Source organism: Loxodonta africana, chromosome 3 (assembly GCF_030014295.1).
Source record: "Loxodonta africana isolate mLoxAfr1 chromosome 3, mLoxAfr1.hap2, whole genome shotgun sequence".
Classification (NCBI taxonomy): Eukaryota; Metazoa; Chordata; class Mammalia; order Proboscidea; family Elephantidae; genus Loxodonta; species Loxodonta africana.
Window position 1 is genome coordinate 78839748 of NC_087344.1, and position 24928 is coordinate 78864675.

The window sequence follows — 24928 nt, forward strand, 5'->3', positions numbered from 1 at the left end:
TCCTTACAGTACTAACTGATTCCAGGACTGGGGTAAGGGAAGGTACAGCATGCGTCTGCAAGGTCTTCAGGTGCCAGAAAGTAAGAACGTGCTAAACAAAATGAAAAACAAAAAGGATGAGCCATATCAAAAAGACACTGAGGTCAATCTGTAAAAGCTCCCAATGGCCAAAGCTACAACAATTTGAACAACAAAATAATGACAGTACTGGACTATAGCTCAAAGAATAATATAAATATCCATAAGTCCATACTATTAGAAGTAAATAATTCAGTAAATAAATAAAAGGGGAAGAAGGGGCAACTCCTCTTCAGAGAAAAATTTCAATTAATAAATACAGAAGGAATGAAGGAGATGCAAAAAATCACCACTAGAAAACACAGTAAAAATTACGGCAGTTAAAACTTACAGAGCAGTAAGTTTATGTCAATGAAAAAACAATTTGGAACAGGCAACTGAGAATGGCTGCACAACTTGAAGAATGTAACCAATGTCACTAAATTGTACATATAGAGATTATTGAAATTGTATATGTTCTCCTGTGCATATTCTCAGCAACAAAAATTTTTTTTAATTGCTACAGTTAAGATCTGCCAATGAATGCTAAATTAATAGGCAAATGTTTCAAGAGAAACAAGGTATATGCATGCCCTTAAAGTACCTCCCCCAAATATTTATCATTTACAACTCCGTTGTAGGGAAACACCACCTTAACCAAGGGATTAAAGTTAGCATAACCAGTAATTAGGCATGTAGCCCTGATATGACTGTGTGGAAAAAGACAAATCATCTCTTCAGTATGCTTCCCAGAAGTGCATTATCTTAATCTAATCATGAAAAAACATCAGACAAACCCAAACTGAAGGATGTTCTACAAAATATCTGACTCTTAAAAAGTGTCAAAGTTATAAAAGACGAGAAAAGATTCAGAACTGTTGCAGACTGGCAGAGACTAAGGAGACATGACAACTAAATTCAGTGTGGAATCCTGAATTGGATCCTGGAACACAGAAGGGTATTGGTGGAAATACTGATGAAATCTGAATAAAGTCTGTAATTCACTTAGTTAAGAGCACTGTTTCATTGACAGTACTACACCAACATTAATTTCTTAATTTTGATAATTGTACTATGATTACAGATGTTAACATTAAAGGAAATGGATGAAAGATACAGGGGAACACTATTTTTGCAGCTTCTGTAAATCTAAAATTCTTTCAAAATAAAAAGTTATAAAGTATTAGCTGCAATACTTATGTAATTAGTATTAATTACACACACACATAATTTACATACCTTACTGTGTGCGTATAATTTTTTAACCTTAAACACATTATCAACTTACCTGTTTTCCAATAAATGTTACATTGTCTCTGCTCTTACTTTATGCCATGCCTATCCCATAACATAATAAAGCTCTAAAAACTAATTTTACCAAAAATAAAGGTATTTACCTAAATTAAAAGCATTTTTCTCTTATGACGTCCCAAAAATGACTACTAATCAGAATTTCACCTTCAATTATATGAGCTCCACAAAAGAAGTCAATATTGCTATTCTTTACTACACAGAAGTAATAATTTAAATAAAATCCTTACCTTCCAACCACTGCCAGCCTCTCTATAATATGGGAAGTTATCACAAATCCACTGGTAAATCTCACTTAGAGTCATTTTCTTTTTGGGTGAGCTATTAATTGCAAATGTAATGAGGCTGGCGTAACTGTATGGAGGTTTCCCATCTTTGTGCTGTTGGACTTCCTCCTGGTCCAGGGTTGTATTTGGGTCAAGGAGAACACTCTTCTTGGAAATCCCTGTTCCGTGTGCATTTTGTGTAGCATCAGATTTTTGGATGGCTGCTCTCATGGTAAGCTGTGGTAACCAGTCCATAGATGTTAGGCTGCTCTCCAGTTCAGATGTCATCCTGAAGGTAAATAGACTCCTTAGTCAATATCAAGGAAAGAACCCCTGCTTCTCAAAATATCCAATATTCACAAATCTAGGAGTTCCAAAGTGAGGGAAAGCCTGAGTTAAATCTGGAGGAAAAAGATTGAGTATGTTAATGACCAAAACAATATTTAAGGGATCAACATTTTCCAGTCTTTTTTCTTAATATTTTTCCTCTCCAAAACATAACAAAGTTGGTTTTAAAATGTTTAGGATACAGAACAATATATATATACATAAACTGATTCTGATGTCAATCTTTCTGAAAAAGATGATCTATCTCTTTAAATAGGGCAACAGGATGTTGACATGAAAAACCCAATCTGCAGCCCAGCTCTTTACTCACCAACACCACAGGCCCTTTAACATTTAAGTCTGTACATCTGGCATTTCTTTTACACAAACTTTAGGGAAGTCACACGAACAAAGGAATATCGAAAGTCAAGTAAAGGCAAGAGGCCAGAAAGTAATGAAGAAATGGACAGAGGAATTTGCATGGAGAAAAGAAGGTAGAGTTGAGCAGGTGGGAGGTAGGAAGAGTAAAGCAGGGTAGACAAGAATAGTAAGTAGACAAGCTAGCTGGGGGAGTTGACCAAAATGAGGAATGCAAATTCAAGGACACTGATGAGCAAGAGAAAAGGAGGATAGGCAGTACCAGGCAATTATTTTTTAAAAACAAGTCAAGGAACAAGCATAAGAAAACTAACTAAAGATCAGGGAGTATAGGTAATAAGAGATTAAATCACATAAATAGACAGCAAGAAAAGAAGCATTAAAAGCTTGACAACAGGCTCGGGCAAACTTCCAGTCATCTGGGTTCTGTAATGTATTTCTCTCCAAGGCTGAAAAATTCAAACCATCACTGCCCAAATACAGAAAAGCAAAATCTGCCAAATAAATACAAATTCTGAAGAAGGGAGGAAGCAGTTCTAAGAATTGAAGGATATAAAAACAAAGCTTGACACTTCACATCAATAGCTACCCTTCAGCAGAGGGTAAGAGCCCTTCTATCCTGAGATCAAAGTAGCAGTTACAGTGACCCAACCAATAAGTAGAGAATGAAAAACTTCTAAGTGAGATCCAAATAAAAGAAAGAAAATAAGACCAAGAAACTTAAAGTACCTCAGTCAAAAGAAAAAAAAAAAAATCTGGCTAAGAAACTTTCATACAGGCCCCTCATCCCAAATACCAAGCCAAAACCCATTGCCGTTGAGTTGATTCCGACTCACAGCGACCCTATAGAGCAGAGCAGAACTGCCCCAATATGGTCTCCAAGGAGCATGTGGTGGATCTGAACTGCCGACCTTCTGGTTAGGAGCCGTAGCTCTTAACCACTATACCACCAGGGTTTCCATTCCAAATGGCAGCTGCCAAAAAGCAAGCCTGGGATATGGGGTTAGGATCTGAACTTCTGGGAAGCAATGTAGAATTGATAAAGAACATAAGCTTTGGAGTCAGGCCAACCAGAGTTCAAACACAGATTCTACCAGTGGAACTATTCTAGTTGTGGGACTATGAAAATGTTAATATCTTTAAATCCCAACTTTCTCATCTGTAAAATGAAAGAATAATAGTACTACAGTTAAAATACTACTTCAAGAATTAAATGTGGTAACACATGTACAGAATTAAGCATTCGATAAATATTAGTTAATAATACTATTCTAGGAATATCTTGGGAAGGTAAACCAGATTAAGCAATAATAATTATAACTCTAAACAGCCATTAGATTCTATCCACACTGATAGCAAACAGAATCCTACTATGCTGTTTTCTAGAAATTCTGGTCTACATTTTTATTTTTCTTAAGTTCCCTCCATCTCTACTGTATAAAAAAAGATACACTCCTCTAAAACCTGAACTTTTAATTCCTCTATATAGCCCTTCGGAGATCTAAAAAAAAAAAAAACTTACTATCTTCCTCTACAGCCTCAGCCAGAAATGCTTGTTCCCAAAATGAAGTAAGGTGTAAGAATTTTGGAATAAGGAACAGGATAATTTAAAGATCACATAATGTTCAAAGGGTGGAGAAAGGACCCTAGAGATGGGAGACTAATCCTTTCAAGCCAAAAATGAAAGACTGTGGTCCACTGAAGTTAAAATTCTTGCCCAAATTCATGCAGGTTGTTAATAGGAGAGCTGAAACCAGGACAGATCTCCTGGTGCCTAATCCAGTAGTTTCTGTACTGGTACCTCACATGTAAAATGGGGACAATAATAGTGCCTACCTCACTGAGGTAAAGTACTCAAAACAATGCCTGACAGTAAATATTCAATAAATGTTAGCCACTTTTTTTTTTACTGGTGGTGGTGGTGATAAAGATAGTTGCTGCTATTATTATTCACATTTCATTCAAACATTGGCTATTATTATACCATGCTGTCATCCTATTTGCCACAATCAAGTCTCCACTGAGTAGCTTTATTTTGTTCAAATTCCCAAAGCAGTCAGTCGCATGCATTTTCAAAGTTAATATAAAAAAGCACATTCCAAATTACAATGTAATTGATATTGCAGATGTCCCCATTGAGAGCCATCTTTACCTTCTGTTCCCCTTCCACAAGTGCCAGCAATTGAGACTTTATAATAGTTTCAGTAATATGAATATACAATAAGTAGGCATTTAATACACACAGCATATTTAATTTACAAGAATATATAATTACATGTGTACAGGGCTATGCCTGGGTAAGATATATATACATACATACACAAAGGAAGTACCATAAAATCTCTGTCTCCCAGGCATAAGAAAGAGCTGAATAAAGATGCAAGGCTGTGCTCTGGGTGCTACAACAGTTCAGAAAAGGGAGAACACAACATATACTAGGGCTCTGAGGGGTAGAAAAAGGAGAACTTCAACTGAGTCTTGAAGAAAACCAAAACCAAACCAAATCCGTTACTCTCAAGTCGATTCCGACTCATAGCAATCATACAGGACAGCGTAGAACTGCTCCATAGGGTTTCCAAGGAGGGGCTGGGGGATTCAGGCTGCCGACCTTTTGGTTAGCAGCCAAGCTTTTAACCACTGCGCCACCAGGGCTCCAAGTCTTGAAGAAAGTTAAGATACAAACAGACTGGAAAGGAAAAGGTCCCTGGAAATGAGTCATCAGCATGCCTCTCTGTTATTCCACTGCTGTGCATAAATTCATCAGTTATGCTAGACGAGACTTTGAGTACACTATAAAATATATCTCTTAAATTTAAACTCTGAAAAAGTGGCACTTCTGTTTTGTTTACAATTTATTACATTTTATATATTCTTGGTAGTGAGGAAAAAAGTGCCTCAGTGCTTAGGCTGGCAGATGCAGTGGTTCCCCATTAAGCATTCAGAACACAAAAGACATTAGATTTAGCCAGATCACCAGTAACTTTAGAAAGAAACCTATTAGTGGAATGGTGATGACAGAAGGCCACTTGTATAAAAGAACAGATGGTGGTAAATTTAAAAAGAGCAGGGAGGCTCTGAGGAATCTGGTTATGGAAATCTGGTTAAGAAATGTCAGGCCCTCATGACCTCACCTCATTCCAAGAGCTTCCTTGCTGGCCTCCAACCACCTCTGGTCCATGCATACACTCCAAGAGAAATCTACAAGCACTGCTTTCCTATCATTATGCCCAAAAACTTTCAATGGCTCCCTATCCCCTATTATACCAAATCTAAATTTCTCATTTTCAACTACTTCACCTTTTATTAGCCTTTTACTAATGCTTCTCTAACTTCCTACAGCAATTATAACCTCAGAATTTGGCATGTAACATGCTGCTTCCTTGTCATTCCCTAAATATACCATATGCCTAAGCTTTCTACCACCACCCTACCCCCACCAAGTAGAATTCAAGTGTTTTGAGGATAGTGACCATATACTAATACTTCTTAAGATACCTAACGCCAAGGTACAAGTTATCTGAAAAACAATATTTGGAAAAGGAGCAAGTATCTGGAATTCCCTTTCCTTCTCACTCTGCCTAGCTGGCTTTTACCTTTTCTTCAAGACCTCAGACAAAAATCTCCCCCTCTAGAAAGCTTGGTCAATCTCTACTTCCCACCATCCAGCTGCTAAACTAAATTAGATTGTGCTCCTATGTTGTTGTTAGGTGCCATCGAGTCGATTTTCAACTCATAGTGACCTCATGTGACAAAGCAGAACTGTCCCATAGGGTTTTCTAGGCTATAATCTTTATAGGAGCAGATTGCCAGGAGTTGCTGGGTAGGTTCAAATCACCAACTTTCCTGCCATACTCTTAACTGTTACACCACCAGGGCTCCTTTCTACTCCTATACCCACTGCCCTTGAGTAGATTCCAACTCACAGCAACCCTGTAAGGACAGATTAGAACTGTCCCATAGGGTTTCCAAGGCTGTAAATCTTTACGGAAGCAGACTGCCACATCTTTCTCCCACGGAGTGGCTGGTGGGTTCAAACTGCTGATCTTTCAGTTAGCAATGCCACGTTTTAACCACTGTACCACCAGCTATAAATACCTCTATCATAAGACTTATACAGAATTATAATTACCTATCCTACTAGACTGTGAGTTCCCTGAAAGAAGAAACTCGTTCTTTTGTCTTGCCAATGTCAAGCACCTAGTAGGGGAAAGTGTCAATAAGTGGTAGTTAGATGACTGAAGTAGTGACGGTCCAATGAAGGTGTGGGTGTACTCCTTCAAAAGAAGAGAGGGCTCAATAACATGAGGTAAGGATAATCACGGGACTAAAGTTCATTTTGAGTTGGAAAAAAAGTATGACTCAGAGCATAGCTTGATAGGTAGCATTATAGAGGGTCAGAGATAGCTCTCCTGGAACAGCAGGGAAAACAGGAAGATGAAAGCAAAGACTAAAAATAACAATGTTACTTGCAGAAGAAAGCAAGGAGAAATGGTATAGAGAGAATCTATGCCTGAGGTTCTTAATCTATGATGGTATCTGTTACGGGAGGTAACGGAATAGATTGTTTAAAAGAAGTTCCATAAGGAATTTTTTCTGCATAAATATCAAAAGGTAAGGAGCACCAAGACATAACAACTCAAAACTGAGTCATGACATGGGGGTTAAAGGAGGGAGTTTTAATTCCACTTTATGAAACACTGTCACTGACAGGATCCCAAATACGCTTTTTAGCTACTTTAGAACACTGCTTCTCCAACTTCTCTAACTCCCAGAGAGCGGCAAAAGCTTACTCAGGAAGTTTTGAGGTCTCAACAGTACCAGAAAAGAGGGGAAACGAACATTTATTGTTGGCTCCCTAAAAGGATGTAAGAAGTGGACAAGGAAAATAAAAGGAATAAGAACAATGAGGGTAAAGATGTTGTAGCCTAGATATTCCTGAATCCTCCCACTCCAATCCTGGTACTCGGCATTTCGTCTTAAGACTTGGCAGCATATGAAAAATTACACAACTAAGAACTCAGAAGAAATCCTTGTAATTACCTCAGCAATGATTCTTGGGTGCTTCTGATCATACGCATCTTACCCTAAACAAAACCTACTGCCACCAAGTCCATTCTGACTTCTAGCAACCCTGTAAGACAGAGGAGAACTGGCCCGTAAGGGTAGGTTTCCAAGGAGCAGCTTGTAGATTCGAACTGCCAACTTTCTGGTTAGCAATCGATCTCTTAACCACTGTGCCACCAGAGTTTCACGTGCATCTTAGTCAGTAAATATTAGTGCTACTATAACTCCTGTTACAGTATCTTAGCACCCAAGGTAACCAGAAGCAGAGTCAATACAGAGACCACTAATCGTCACCTATTATCTGTTCTTATCTTCTTCCTTACAAATACAACCCCAATTTTACTCAAGAAGGCACTGCATTTTTTGCCCTTCCTGCTCTCTAGAAATGTGGACACAACAGCTGTTGCTCCAGCAACCATGTTGGATCACAAAATGGTCTTGAGACTTGAAGCTATACATTGAGGATGTAGCAGGAAGAGGAAGGAACTTAGGTCCCTGATTAGTTTGTGACGTTGCCATCCAGCCCCGGGCTGCCTACCTTTTGGAGTTTTTATGAGTTTCACTATGTGCTTAACTACTGACAGGAGATGAACACAATTCCTAACTAATATAAAATTTAGGAAAGTGGAAGTGGGGGCAATTCAAGTAAAAGAACCTAAATTAAGACACTTGCTTAGAGGATAAGCTGATGAATCAAACAATAAGAACTCTGATATTCCAGGTTGGAAAGCTGATGACACTTATTAAAGAACGACAAAAGATTTGGTCAAACTATTGTCTGCAGAATTTAGAATGTAAACCATATGCAAACTGACGCTGTAGAGAAACAAAAAATGGTAGAAAAAAGTTACAACGTTGTCGTGTATTGGCTCCTTCTTGCCTCTTAATAGTGAAGTCCTAAGAGAGAAATAAACTTCTGTATGAATTGCAAGCAGAGATGGAGAAAATACAGATTTGTTATGGGAGGTATCCACTGCCTATGCCCTGCAATTTAAGCTAAGATTCCTACAATCTGAAGCATTTCAAGGTAGAAAACACCAATTGCTTCTTAAGTCCAAACTAAAGCAGGTGAACGGCAGCCGCAAAACAGCAGCCTTACCAGTAGAGAAGACTGGTGCCTTGCCACACAAAGACAGTGTCATAAAGGTGTTGCCTTTCCACCCAATACTATTGTTTCAAAGAGTCTCACGGAAGTCCCCATTCACTCAGGAGCAAAAAGGAGTCAACGAACTTGAATGGGTAGAAAGATATTCTTCACTTTCACTAACATGTGACTGAAATTTGGCGTTTCCTTTAATTATAAAAGTAGACAACAAATCAGAGTAGCCTTAACAGCATCTGTAACTTTGTCACCAATAAAAGTTAGATATATTCATCACGTAACAATGTGTAAATATCTCAAAATTTTATTTAAACTCATCAACTACTTTAAAATTATAGTTTATTAGACTTGCTACTAGATCTTTTATTGGTTTCCTTTGTAATTCCTAAGCATTTTACTTTATGAACTTTAAAATATTATTCTGAGAAGGGTTCACAGGCTTCACCAGACTGTTAAAAGGATCTACGGAATTAAAAAAAAAAAAAAAAGGTCAGAAATCCCTGGGATAGGCAGAGCACAAAGAGTAGTAAGTAAATGATACGAATCTTCACAGTAAAAAATTCTACTTTGGCAAGTCGTTTCACAATAATTACTCAAAGAAGCAAAACAATCTAGAAACATACTCAGTTTTTAAGATAACTATATGGGTAGGTGGGAAGGAGAGAAAGTCTTGACCGCAAGCCTTTAAAAATTTTCTAGAATAATCCCAAAGTTCATCAACAAGAAGTGAGCTATAAAAGCTGTGCATTTCCCAGAAAGGATATCTTCACCAGTACTCATCTCAGATGTGGCCATTAAGGATAGTGGACATGGGAAGATCTCTCAAAAGGCCACACCAGAGGCCATATGGGACAATGGAAGTCCCTCCAAAGAGCAGAACCAGGGATTGGCAGATGCGCTAATCAAGGAATTTATTACACTGCCAGGGATTCTCTGTCACTCCTACTCATCAGGTTTTATAATCAATATGGACCACTGAATGTTTCCTGTTATCCCTTTCCCAAAGGACAGCTTTTATTGCTGTTATCCTATTCTTCTCCACCACTGTCTATTAGATATGTAGACTGCAAATAACTCATCTTTGGTTTATAGAACTTCAAACCACAAGAAGCCACTCTGGATCTGATGAAAAGGACTACACCCAGAAATCTTATGAAATTTCGGCTACACATACTAACTAGGTGAAAACTCTGGGTTGTCTCTCTTGGGAAAAAGATGAGTGAGTTCTATAATAAGAAAGAAGAGTGGAAGTGGACGTTTGGGTACCCAAAGGGACAAACTGTGGCAGCTATCTAAAAAGAAATAAAACCTACTACATTGTTACCAGGTTAAAAAAAAAAAGACTAAAAATCTGTAAATGAAGTAACAATTTAAGCTATTCTCAAGCAAAATTAGCTGCAACTGCTTTTTTTCAAAATTAGTTATCATATACCAACAAAATCAAAGTTTCTGTTTTCAGTCCAATTTCATAAAATAACGCAGTCAATGTCCTAAATCAGAAATGGTATATATAGCACAGTGATTAAGAACACAGGGCCCAGAAAGGGGCTGCCTGGATTGGAATATAAACTCTTCAACTTTTAGCTGTGTAACCTTGAGCAAATAAATTAACCTCTTTATGGCTCAATTTCCTCATCTGTAAAATGACGATAAAAATATCGACCTTGTGAGGATTAAATGAGTTAATACTCATAAAGAACTCAGAACAGTTTCTGATACATAGTTGCTGTTGTCAAGTGCCATCAAGTCGCTTCCAACTCATGGTGATCCTATGTAAAACAGAATGAAACGCTGCCGAGTCCTGCACCATCCTCACAATCTTGAGCTTGGGCTCATCGTTGCAGTCACTGTGTCAAACCATCTCATTGACGGTCTTCCTCTCTTTCACTGACCCTCTACTTTGCCAAGCATTATGTCTTTCTCCAAGGACAGGTCTCCTCCTGATAACATGTCCAAAGTATGTGTGATCTTTGCTTCTAAGGAGCATTTTGGCTGTACTTCTTCCAAGACAGATTTGTTTGTTCTTCTGGCAGTCTACAGTATATTCAGTATTCTTTGCCAACACCATAATTCAAAGGCATCAGTTCTTCTTTGGTCTTCCTTATTCATTGTCCAGCTTTCACATGCATATAGGACAACTGAAAAGACCACAGCTTGGGTCAGATACACCTTAGTTCTCAAAGTGACATCTTTGCTTTTTAACGCTTTAAAGAGGTCTTCTGCAGATGTGCCCAATGCAATACATCTTTGATTTCTTGACTGCTGCTCCCATGGGCATTGGCTGCTGATCCAAGTTAAAAAAATGAAATTGTTGACCACTTCAATATTTTCTCTGTTTGTCATGATGTTGCTTATTGGTCTAGTTGTGGGGATTTTTGTTTTCTTTATGTTGATGTGTAATCCATACTGAAGGCTGCAGTCTTTGATCTTCATCAGTAAGTACTTCAGGTCCTCTTCACTTTCAGCAAACAAGGGTGTATCACCTGCATAAAACACGTTGTTAATGAGCCTTCCTCCAATCCTGATGTCAAGTTCTTCTTCATATACTCCAGCTTCTAGGTCTATTTGCTCAGCATACAGACTGAATAAGTATGGTGAAAGAATGCAACCCTGAAGCATATCTTTCCTGCCTTTAAACCACACGGTATTCTCCCCATCATCTTGGCCTCTTGGTCTACGTACAGATTCCTCGTGAGGACAATTAAGTGTTCTGGAATTCCCATTCTTTGCAATGTTATCCATACTTCATGATGATCCACACAGGTGAGTGTCTTTGCACAGTCAATAAAACACAGATAAGCATCTTTCTTGTATTCTTTACTTTCAGCCAAGATCCATCTGACACCAGCAATGATATCCCTCGTTCCACATCCTCTTCTGAACCCACCTTGAACTTCTGGCAGCTTAAACTTCTGGCAGTTCCCTGTCAATGTACTGCTGTAACTGCTTTTGGATGATCTTCAGCAAAATTTCACTTGCGTGTGATATTAACAATATTATTCAACAATTTCCGCATTCTTTGGAACGGGCACAAATATGGATCTCTTCCCAACTTCTTGGCAAAGATGAAGGAGTACCTCCAGCACTGTATCCATTTGCTGACACATCTCAATCAGTATTCCATCAATTCCTAAAGTCTTGTTTTTCATCCTTCCCCTCGATGCAGTTTGGACTTCTTCCTTCAATAGTATAGGTTCTTGATCATGTGCTACCTCCTGAAATGGTTGAACGTCAACCAATTCTTTTTGGTACAGTGATTCTGTGTATTCCTTCCATCTTCTTTTGATGATTCCTGCAATGTTCAACATTTTCCCTGCGGCATCCTTCAATATTGCACCTCGAGGCTTGAATTTTTTCTTCAGTTCTTTCAGCTTGAGAAATGCAGAGCATGCTCTTCCCTTTTGGTTGGATACACAGTAGCAGTCAATAAATGTTAGCTATCAGTATTATTACAAAGGTTATTGGTGATTCAGTTGTAGAATTCTCCCATTCCAGGGGTGACCTGGGTTCCATTCCCAGGCAATGCACCTCATGCACAGCCATCGCCTGTCTTGTTAGTGGAGGATTGCACGTTGCTGATACTGAACAGGTTTCAGTGGAGCTTACAGACTAAAACGGACTAAGAATATCTACTTTTGAAAATCACAATGGTCCCACCTGCAACCGATTACGGGGATAGCACATGACCAGGAAGTGTCTCATTCCATTGTGCATGGGGTCACCATGAGTCAGGGATCAACTCGATAACAGCTAACAATAACAAATATTATTATCAGATTTATACTCTTCAGGATTTTCTAAATTTTAAATGACTGTCACTCTCACTCAGTGCTTTTAGACTTACAAAGCCTGAATAACATAATTATTATTTAGCAACCTTAATGGAAATGAGCCCCCTCATTCACCTTAAAGAATTTACCCAGAAATCACTGTGTGTTAAATTTTTGTTTATAGATTGCGTATGAAAACTGAGAACACACTTTTCCCACAGATTTTATGATGATTCCTAAAGCAGCCAACAAAATCCTACTTCTTCCATAAAGAAGTTCTAAATCCACAGTTTTAGGAGTACAAAAGCCCCAGCTGGGCATCTAGTAGCAGAGAGACTGAGATATAACAAAGAAGAGGAAAAAAAATAAGCTACTCTGTTTTTCTGGTGTAGGGCCTGCTTATTCTTGAAAAATTTCAACATAATTCGAATCTGGCATACTTCTAACTACCTTCAGTACCTTTCTCCTCCCTTCTCACACTGTCCTAATCCTCCAATACTGGCCCTCAACTTCTGATGTTACAAGCTCCAAAATTACTTGCTTTTCCCCTCCAGCAGAAACGTCAATCTTTTCAAAGCATTAAGCTAATCTCCACTAAGGTATAAATAACTGAGTCTTTAAACTTCCTATGTATTGAGCATTTAAAGAGAAAATAAGCCAAATAATTTGGGATAGGGAATCCAACAAATAGTAAAAGGTCACTCTTTAGAACTCCTGGCTTTCATATTTTTCTTTTCTTTCACCCCTAAAATTCAAAGAATCTTCATTATAGGGCTTAAGCAAAAAATTAATTTGGGAATTTAGTGAGACAACTGCCATTGGTAAACACGATTGTGATTTCAGAGCTATTTATCATAAAATCAAAGGTGAAAAAGAACCTCATGAAGTCATTTTGGAAAATCCTGGTTATTACCTATTTTGGAGACCAACAAAATTCTTTAAGACCTCCAAAGGAAGGAAAAGTCCCAAATTATTCTGTCGGTTCCAGGTATGCAATTCATTGTGTTGTGGGATTTTTTTCCCTCAACAAACAAAAAGGTTTTAATAAGATAATCTATCCCACTTGCTACTGGGAGAAAAATAACTTTAAATTCTATCTTGGAAAATGAGAACTAAACAGCTCTTCACGTATTTTATAATACTAGCACAATTTGGGTCCCTTCTTGTCTAAGTTGAAAGACCAGAATTTCCCCAAATGTTCATACAAAATCCATTAAAAACTATAATACACTGACTGTCTTTCTCTAGATCCTCTCCAAGTTACTCCACAAATACAGACTCCTATTCATAAAACTGTATCCTAACTCATTCATGCCACACTCTCAAAACTCTAACGGGGATCATAAGGTCAAAAGATATTTTTATGCTGTATGTACAATTCCCATCTTTAAAATACTTTACCCTATAGTTTTTTTTTTATATAGTTTAGGGGAAGTCCCAGATGGCACAAATGGTTAAGTGTTCGACTACTAACTTAAAGATTGGTGGTTTGAACGCACCCAGAAGCACCTTAGAAGAAAAGCCTGGCAACTTCTTCTAAAAGGTAACGGCCTTGAAAATCCTACAGAGCTTAATTCTACTGTACCAAACATGAGTTGCCACGAGTCAGAATCAACTCTACAGCAGCTGGTTACTGATTATAGTTTAGGGAGAAAAAAAATTAACATCTTACCTTGGGCATTAACCCACTGAACTACATTCTATATGTAAAACTGTATTTTGCCTTTAAATCTCACACTACCTACCATAAATCTCTATGCCTCTCTCAGAGTAGCTGGAAAGACTGATGTACGCCAGTCCGTTTGACACAAGAACACTCAAAACCATCTTTGCACTGTTATTTAAAAACCCAGCAAAATCTGCTATTAAATCTTCTTAGCTTAAGGAGTCCCGGTGGCACAGGGGTTGAGCACTTAGCTGCTAATCAAAAGGTCAGCAGTTAGAACCCACCAGTCAGCTCCACTGGAGAAAAATATGGCAGTATGCTTCCCTGAAGATTTAAGCCTTGGAAACTCTGTGGGGCAGGCCTACTCTGTCCTACTAGGTCACTATGACTCGGAATCCGCTCAAAGACAATGGGCTTGGTTTGGTTTTTTTCTTTGTTTTTTTATACATAGCTTAAAAAAAAAGTTCGCCCAGTAACATGTGCCCACTGGTTTATTTTGTTTCATTAAAATGTTTATCCTTACCTCTCTGTTTGTAGCAATACTACTTCAGCTCACCATACAACATTTACTGGTTTTATCTCCACACATTCTGCCACCATGGCATTGTACCAAGAAATACGGCATCAATGCTGTCAGAGAGCTAACATCACTGAAGGTGATCCTTGTCTTATCTTTTAGCGTTAACTATAATTCACAGGAAACGCTAAAGAAACAGCTTAAGCTGATACACGTGATGTCCATGGTTCAGTAATTGTCAACATAGTCCAGAAACCCTTTCAACTGTCTGAAGGGTCAAAACTATTAAGATGTTATTTGCCTTTTTTCACTCTCATCTTCTCACAAGTATACAGTGGAACCTTTCAGACTCTATGTGACATGTGATACCACAAAAGACTGAATACAGAAGCACATATGAGAATTTGCTTTCTTCTCCTTAGCCAGATATTAAAAAGATTTACACTAGAGGAACCCCGGAGACTATCGTCCTAAGATACCCTTTGAACTTGGAACTGATGCTATTTCTGGAGATCACCTATTTTTTCAGCCATATATTAGACTGGTTTATAAGATAAACAATATGAGCCATGAGTTATGTGCTCCTTTAAACAACCAACTGTATGAAACCAAATGGTCAACATTTACCCAAAAGCAAAGATGAGAAGGCAAGGAGGGGACAGGAAGCTAGATCAATTGAAATAGAACAAATAGAACGGCAATAATGAGAATGCTGACACACTGTGAAAACTGTAACCAATGTCATGGAAAAATCCGCATAAAAATTGTTAAATGGGAACCAATTTGCTGTGTAAACTTTCACCTAAGACACAATAAAATGTTAAGAAAAAGAGTTACGAAAACGTAATGCAATGCCGATTTTGTCATTAAATTTCTTTGAGAAAATAATTTTTCGTAACACATTATTCAAAATAACATAAATTTTTATTTTTATATGAATTGATAAATATTTTCATTTTTTCTTAGTTTTAATTTCTAATACAATATATAAATAGACATAACCCACATAACAACCTCATAAACAAGTTCTTTAGGTTCTAAATGTTTAAGAGACCAAAAAGTTTGAGAACCATCTTATTGTAAATTCCCATCTCTAAGACTGAAGATCACTATGTTTTGGACAGGGCTGGAAAAAAATGTAGAACAAAATTCAAACCCACAAAAAAAAGACCAGGCTTAGTAGTCTGACACGAGACTGGAGAAAGCCCAAGAGTATGGCCCCTGACACCTTTTTAACTCAGTACTGAAGTCCTTCTTGAGGTTCACCCTTCAAGCAAAGATTAGACAGGCCCATAAAATTTAAACAATAACACATGTAGTTGAACCCTGTATACAACACTAAATGAGCACACCAGCCCAAAGGCAAGAATGAGAAGGCAGGAGGGGACATGAAAGCTGGACAAATGGAAATGGGGACCCCAAGGTAGAGAAGGGGAGTGTTGACACGTTGCAGGGTTGGTAACCAATGTGACAAAAGAAGATGTGTATTAATTGTTTAATGAGAAACTAATTTGCTCTGTAAACTTTCACCTAAAGCACAATAAAAAATAGATAAATGAATTAAAATCTAATAAAAAAAAAAAAAGGTTAGGGCTTTGAAGTCACTCAGATACCTAGACTTAAATTCTTAGTCTGCCACTATGCATTCTTGGCCATGTCAAACAAACCTCTCAGCCTCGAAGAGTTGTTTTGAGGAGTAAATAACAAAATTTATGTGGAGCACCTAGTACACAGGAAACGCTTGGCACATAGTAGGCGTTCAATAAATCACAACTAGGGTCACTATGAGTCAGAATCAACTCAACAGCAATGGGTTTGGTTTTTTGTGTTTATTATTATAATCATCGCTAGAAACTCTTTAAAGACTTGCTTGCTTGTTTTCTTCTTGGTCAACAAAGCTTCTACAATGCATAAAGTACAACAAACTGGTTGAATTCAGTTATAGTTTATGGATTAAAAAAAAAAGATCTTTGGCAACATTTGTTTCCCCGGTGACAAGCAGATAATGTCAGCCTTCCCATGAGGCACAGAAGCACACAGAACCCAAAAAGGTCTCAGCCAACAAACTCTAAAGTATCTGTTAGTCTTCTTAGATAGATAATCTGAGATACAGCTATTTGCTTAACAGTATGGAATGTCTATAATATTTATAGATTACCTGAGTTAAGAGTTTTTTCTCAGGGGATCATAAATGCATTCTAGTATCTACTTTCAGATTCCTTGTTACAATCTGAAGTATGGCTAGGTTAAAACAAAAATTGAGTATTATACAAAACCATTTTATAAGAAATGGACCAAATATTAAAAGGGTTAGGTAGAGAGGAAGGGAACCAGATGAGGGCGACACATTCAATTTTGAACTTTAAAACAACAGTCATTGAAAGAGAAAAAAATTAGAGAACTATACTAGTCAAAGGCACAGTCATTGAGGGAGTTCAGAAAAATAAGAGGAAATGAGTTAGTTAAGCTAGAGTTCTAATAAGCTATAAGTTTTGCCATGAGTCAAGTAATAGTTAAACTCTAAACAAACAGACCTTCTGTTCTAAAGGGGCCCTGGTGGTACAGTGGTTAAGCGTTTGGCTGCTAACCAAAAAGTTGGCAGTGCTCCTTGGAAACCCTATGGGGCAGTTCTACTCTGTCCTATAGGGTCACCATGAGTCAGGATCCACTGGACAGCAACAGGTTTGGTTTTTGGTTTTTCTGTTCTAAAAGCACATCAATGATTACAATTTGCATATCCATCAACACTCCTGTTATTATAATCCCATATTATTATCATTATTATTCCAGAGGATTAACTTTGATAGAAATCCCAGCGGTTTGGGGCTTTAAATGTCTACCAATAATCAATCATAAAGAGCCCTGGTGGTGCAGTGATTCAGCTCCTGTCTACTAACCCAAAGGTTGGTAGCAGCTGCTCTGCGGAAGAAAGACATGGCAATTTGCTTTGGCAAAGCTTAAAGCCTTGGAAATCCTATTGGGGCAGTTCTACTCTGTCCTATTAAGGATCACTATGAGTCAGAATCAACTTGATGGCAATGGGTGGGTTTAAATAATCAATCTGCAAAGATGGTACAACTCAAACTCATCCATCTATTAAATTATTAGTCTCTGGGGATCTCTCTGCCTAGAGACTTACCTTGTATACTCTACTTCTGGCTTCTAAAGACACTACATTTTACGTTTCTATTCTTTGTTTCCTGCCACCATCATTTCAGAGCTTCTCAACTTTCCTATCTTTGTCTTTTCCTTCTCATCAAGCATAGCAGCTTCTTCCTTAAAACTTCACAATCCTTACTTGACAAAACTGTTCATCTCCTCCCACATGTTCAAAAAAGCCATACTTATTTACCATTTCCAAAAATTTATTTGGTGATTTATAAACATAAAAGTTTGTCTTACCCCAACTTTCAACCTATCATTAAGCTAATGTAGGATATCAGGTTCCTTTCTCAATTTGAAAAGCACAGAGTACTTAGACTGCCAGATTTCAAAACTTACTATAAAACAACATTCAACACCTCACAGGACTGAGATACTGCGACTGAAGGCTAAGGACCACAGTCTCAGGGAACAACTAGGTCAACTGATATAACAGAGTTCATAATGTTCTCCATCCTACTGTGGTAAATAGTGCCTGGGGTCTTAAAAGCTTGCGAGTGGCCATCTAAGATGCAACTATTGGCCTCTTCCCTTCTGGAGCAAAAAAGAGTGAAGAAAATCAAAGACTCAAGGAAGCAATTAGTCCAAAATGAGTAATGGCCCACATGAACCACAGCCTGCACTAGCCTGACACCAGAACTAGATGGTGCCCAGCTACCAATACCGACTGCTCTGACCAACACAACAGAAGGTCTGGTTAGAATGGGAGAAAAATGCAGAACAAAACTCAAATTCATAAAAAAAGACCAGACTCACTGGTCTGATAGAGACCGGAGGACCCACCGAAACTACAGCCTTAAGGTACCCCTCTAACATGAAACTAAAGGCATTCCTGGAGATCACCTTTAAGCCAAACAATAGACAGGCCTATAAATTAAACAATAATACACATGAGGAATGTGGTCAACTGTATGAGATCAAAAGGGCAGCATTTGTCCAAAAACAAATATGAGAAGGCAGGGAGGGGTAGAGATAGGAGACGAATGGAAATGGGGGAACCCAGGATGGAAATGAGGAGAGTGCTGACACATTGTGGGGACTGCACCCAATGTCACGGAACAATCTGTGTATGAATTACTGAACAGGAAACTTATTTCCTATGTAAACTTTCACCTAAACCATAAAATGTTCGGAAAAAAAAAGTGACACTTTGTAATCAGGACAGTGACACTGGTGAAAAGATGGGTACATAATCAACAAGAGGGAGCCCAGAAGTAAAACCACACATACATGGTCAAATAATTTTCAACAAAAGTGCCAATGCAAGTCAATGGGGAAAGAAAGACTTCAAAAAATAATGCTGAAAAAACTGTGTATTTCTGTAGGGCAAAAATTTAACAGCAACCCTTACTTCAAACCGTACACAAAAACTTGAAAAATGGATCACAGACCTAAACATAAAAGCTAAAATATGAAACTTCTAAAAGAAATTATAAGAGAAAATCTTTGTAAAATTTGGTTAGACAAACATTTCTTAGGTATTTCATGAAAAAATATAATCCATAAAAAAAAACTGGTAAATTAGACTTAATCAAAATTAAAAACTTGTTCTTCAGAAGATATTACTAGGAAATTGAAAAGGCAAGCCACAACTGTGAAAACAAAAACTTGCAAAGCATGTATCTGATAAAGAACTTGTATCAAAAATATATAAAGAATTCTCAAAACTCAAAATAAGAAAAAAACTCAATTTTTAAAATGGGCAAAAGACTTGAACAAATACATTAACAAAGAAGATACATGATGGCAAAGAAGCACATGAAAAAATGCTTAACATCATTAGTCATTAAAACAAAACAACAAACCCATCACCAGAGTCAATTCTAACTCATGGCGACCCCATGTGTTACAGAGTAGAACTGTTCCGTAGGTTTTCTTGCTGTAATCTTTACAGATTGCCAAGCCTTTCTTCCATGGTACCACTTGGTGGATTCGAACCACCAACCTTAGCAAAGCCTAGTTAAAAAAACAAAAAAACCCACTACCGTCCAGTCAATCCCGACTCAAAGCGATCCTATAGGACAGAGTAGAACTGCTCCATAGGGTTTCCAAGGAGCAGCTAGTGCATTTGAACTGCTGACCTTTTGGTTAGCAGCTGAGCTCTGACCCACTGCACCACCAGCGCTCCAATTTTAGACAATGTATTCAAAATTAAATTACTGATTTTCTATCACTTTTTCCACAGTCTCCTGTGTTAATATTTCCCTTCTGCACTTATATTTTTATAGTGATCTTCAGTTAAGTAAAATATTTGCTTGGGACCTGGTTTTGTTTTTTTTGTTTGTTTTTGTTTTTTGTCTCAGTTATCTAGTGCTGCTATAACAGAAACACCACAAGTGGATGGCTTTAACAAACAGAAATTTATTCTCTCACAGTCTAGGCGGCAACTCTGCTCCCTCAAATTTGTTGCCATCGAGTCGGTTCCGAATCATAGCGACCCCATGCACAACAGAACGAAACACTTGTCCTGTCCTGAGCCATCCTTAACAATCATTGTTATGCTTGAGCTCACTGCTGCAGCCCGTGTCAATCCACCTCGTTGCGGGTTTTCCTCTTTTCTGCTGATCCTGTACTTTGCCAAGCATGATGTCCTTCTCCAGGGACTGATCCCTCCTGACAACATGTCCAAAGTATGTAAGACACTGTCGTGCCATCCTTGCTTCTAAGAAGCATTCTGGTTGTATTTCTTTCAAGACAGATTTGTTCGTTCTTTTGGCAATCCATAGTTTACTCAATATTCTTCGCCAACACCACAATTCAAAGGCATCAATTCTTCTTTGGTCTTCTTTATTCACTGTCCAGCCTTCACATGCGTATGATGCGACTGAAAATACCATGGCTTGGGTCAGTGCACCTTAGTCTTCGAGGTGACATCTTTGCTTTTCAACACTTTAAAGAGGTCCTTTGCAGCAGATTTACCCAATGCAATGCGTCGTCTGATTTCTTGGCTGCTGCTTCCATGGCTGTTGATTGTGGATCCAAGTAAAATGAAATCCTTGACAACTTCAATCTTATCTCCATTTATCATGATGATGTTCACTGGTCCAGTTGTGAGGATTTCTGTTTTCTTTATGTTGAGGTGTACTCCATACTGAAGGCTGTGGTCTCTGATCTTCATTAGTAAGTGCTTCAAGTCCTTTTCACTTTCAGCAACCAAGATTGTGTCATCTGCGTAACGCATATACATTTAGGCGGCTCCATTCTCCTAGTACATCTGAGCGGCAACACCACCCTTTGAGACCCCAGAGGTTGTGGCCCTACCCTTTAAGACTGAGGCAGTTCTAATTCCTGTGTTCCTTGTCTCTTCACCTTCTGATTCCTGGTTCCTTGGCCTCTCAGTTCTGCATGCCTCACTGCCCAGTATGCCCTGTGGTGCAAGTGTTCCAAAGCTCCTTAGCTCTACCGGTAAGTGCCTTGAGGCACCCCACTCCGGCACTAAACTTTGGCCAGAAGGCACCCAGCTCTCTTGCTCTGTGGGTTGGCAAGCCTAGCTCCACCATTAAGTTCCCGGAGGCACCCTACTCCACCAAGAAGCCTCCTGCACAAAGGCACTCAGCTCTCTTACTTCGTAGGTCAGCTCCAACACTGTCTCGCACTGGTCTCCTGGTTCTGCTGCTGCTGCTTCTTACTGTCTGCACCTTCTCCAGTGTAACAGCTCTCCTTGCTTCCTTCTGAGTCCTCATCAGAACTGTCTTTGATGTCTATTATTTCATCAACAGTCTCTTCAAGGCAATCTTAAAACTCTTCTAGCCTCTACCAATTCAGTTTCAAAACTGCTTCCACATTTTAGGTATCTGTTAGAGCAGCACCCCACTCTTTCTGTACCAAAATTAGATTAGTTATCTAATGCTGCTATAACAAATACCACAAATAGATAGCTTTAACAAAAATTTAAATCTAGGAGGCTAGAAGTCTGAATTCAGGGTGCCAGCCCCAGGGTAAAGCTTTCTCTCTCTGGGGGAAGATCCCCATCTCCCGGAATTCTTCAGTTCCTTGCAATCCTCACATGGCATCTATCTTCCCCCATTTGTACATGCTTGTCTGTGTGTGTATGCTGCTCTTTGTATCACTCAGAAGTGATGAGGTTTAGATAAACCCTACACTGATATGGTTTATTAATATAACAAGGAAAACTCTATTCCCATGCAGGATTACATCCACAAATATAACCAACCCACTGCCGTCCAGTTGATTCTGACTCATAGCGACCCTATAGGACAGAGTGGAACTGCCCCATACAGTTTCCAAGGAGCACCTGGTGGATTCAAACTGCCAACCTTTTGGCTAGCAGCTGTAGCTTTTAACCACTACGCCAGCAGGGTTTCCTCCACAAATACAGAAGTTAGGATTACAACACATATGTTGGGAGGATCCAATTCAATTCATAACAGCATCCCTCATTTAGATAAAAGCTTCAAATTATAATAAACACTGACAGCCAAGAGGCAGTACAGTTTAGTGGTTAAGAACATGGGCTTTGGAGCAAGAAGACCTACATATGGATGCCAACTGTCACTCATTAGTTGTGTGTCCTTGACTTGCTTAACTTTATTTCAATTTTCTCATTTGTGAATTAGGAAAATTGTGGTTGGCACCAATCTCACACAACTGCTGGGGGAATTTAATTACTACACTTTAAGTGCTTAAATAATGGCCTGATCTAATAGTAAGAACACCATAAATGCTAAATATCAAAGTCAATATTTAGTCACAAAAGCAACTTTTATAGTATGTCCTTAAGTCAATAGTCAGTGCTACTCCTCAATTCCTGATGTACACAAATGGAGAGCCTAGGGAATTATGACATCTCAGATCAAAGACTGAATTACATTTAGGATGATCTAGACCAATGCTGTCCAAAAGAACTTTCTGCAACAATGAAATGTTACCTGTACCTGTGCTATCCAATATGACAGCCACATGTGTGGCTACTGGACACTTAAAATGTGGCTAGTGTAAAATAGATGCTGAATTTTTAATGTTACTTATTTTTAATTAATTTAAATTTAAATTGCCACATGAAGACAATAGATTATGCACTGGACAGTGCAACTCTACAAGCCAGAAAAGTTCAAAATACATTTTAGGTAAAGTTTCTGTAATGTTCTAACGTAAAACGGTTTTGTCATTACTCATCACTTAATTGGAACATGCTATATCTAAACAACACACAAATTAAAAGTTTTCCAGTTCTAGAAAAAGTTTGATGATGTTGATGAATATAATAATAAATGGTAAACTATGGTATAATAATACAAAGGCTATTTCTGCCATTGTGTGGGACAGCCCTAAAAGCATAAAACTATATTAATTATAAGTATAATGTTACATATTAAACACTCATATTACATATAGACACGTGTGTGTGTACCTATAATAAGTTGTATACATTCCATATTACAAGCATATTACCTGCCAGCAACATCCTTACCCTGAAGACCATTTCAAACCTAAACATTACTGGCAGATACTCTGGAATCTAAGCATTAGGGTGAAAAGGAAATAGAGATCCTCTTCTATATCTTATACTAATAACAAAATACTAATCTGTCCCATTCTCATTCTAAAAAGTATGATCCCATTTGCTTTCTACTACTGGAAAACAAAAAAGAGGGAAAAATATGGTAAGTGCCTTATATACAGAGATCTTTAGTTCTCTTGCAGCCTGTTACTGTTAGCTGTTTCAAGTTGGCCCCCAACTCATGGCAAGCCCACACACAATGGGAATGGACCATTGTGACCCACAGGGTTTTCACTGGCTGATTTTTTAGAAGTAGATTGCCACAACTTTCTTTCTAGTCTGTCTTAGTCTGTAACCTCCACTGAGACGAGACCAGTTCAGCATCAAAGCAAACACGCAAGCCTCCACTAGTAGATGAGTGGTAGATGCACTGGAGGTGTACTGGCCAGGAATCAAACCCAGGTCTACCACGATGATGGCGAGAATTCTACCACTGAACCACCACTGTCCCCTCTACCCAAAAAAACGCATTGCCATCGAGTCGATTCCGACTCATAGCTACCCTATAGGACGGAGGAGAACTGTCCCATAGGGTTTCCAAGGCTGTAAATCTTTACAGAAGCAGACTGCCATATCTTCCTGCCACAGAGCAGCTAGTGAGCTCGAACCGCCAACCTTTTGGTTAGCAGCCTAGCACTTAATCACTGTACCACCAGGGCTCCTTCTGTGTACACACACACACACGCACGCACACACACACACACACACCCCTGTGAATCCTAACATCTATGTGGTAAGCTTTAATAACTTTACTTGATAAACTAGGAAGCAAAATTAAGAAAAGTGAAGCAACTTGTCCAAGATCACATGATACTATATAGCAGGATTTATCAGTACCACGCTTGTTGCTAGAAACAAGGCAGCAAAAAGCCTTGAAATAAATCTACCCTCTGCTAGTGGTTCTAAACAGCAGCAAAGTCATCAATATCAAAAGCAGGGAAATGAGGAAAAAAATGAACCTCTGGCATTAAAATATCCCTATCTATTCCCTATTTATGGAGGAGACCTCATATTCCCTAGCATATCCTAAACAGAGAGATTGGATAAATAATTCAACTTCCTCATATGCATGAGAAAGCTAGACAATGAATAAGGAAGACCAAAGAATAATTAATGCCTTTGAATTATGGTGTTGACGAGGGATACTGAATATACCATGGACTGCCAGAAGAATGAACAAATCTGTCTTGCAAGAAGTACAGCCAGAGTGCTCCTTAGGAGATGCTGGCGAGACTTCGTTTCACATGTTTTGGATGTGTTATCAGGAGAGACCAGTTCCTGGAGTAGGACATCATGCTTGGTAAAGTAGAGGTCAGTGAAAAAGAGGAAGGCCCTCAATGAGATGGACTGGAAGTGGCTGCAACAACAGGCTCAAATATAACAAATGTGAGGATGGTGCAGGATCGGGCAGTGTTTCGTTCTGTTGCACACAGGGTCACACTGAGTCAAAATTGACTTGACAGCACCTAACAACAATAAGGGAGAAACAAAAAAGGAAAAAGAGTGAGATAAAGGGGTGAAAACAGAAAAAGATAACAGGAAGAAGAGAGCTCAGGTAGAAGGTGGTGAATGTCACCAGAAAGTTCTTCAAACTACCTGATAATCCAGCATCCTAGGCCATATACACGTGTGAACCATAGAATCAATCCTCTAATAAATGTTAAGCAATTCTGAAATACAAGAAGGGCCCCATCTTAACAAGTCTGAAAAAACATCAAATTTATTTTGTTTTAACCTAAATTATAAAAATAACATATTGCTATGATACGTGAAAAAAATGTGTTACA

The 24928-nt window shown here is 38.5% G+C and overlaps 1 protein-coding gene across 4 annotated transcripts in view; it reads right to left on the reverse strand.

The window, feature by feature from the left end:
• Positions 1-24928, reverse strand: part of FOXJ3 (forkhead box J3) — a 165310-nt gene that overhangs the window by 94422 nt on the left and 45960 nt on the right. For 3 of the 4 annotated variants that reach the window (XM_064281813.1, XM_064281815.1, XM_064281812.1), the window contains exon 3: positions 1599-1923. In XM_064281813.1, coding sequence (XP_064137883.1) covers positions 1599-1923 — 325 coding nt within the window. Of the gene's footprint in view, positions 1-1598; positions 2036-24928 lie in introns of all 4 variants that reach the window. The other variant, XM_064281814.1, reaches the window with a different exon arrangement.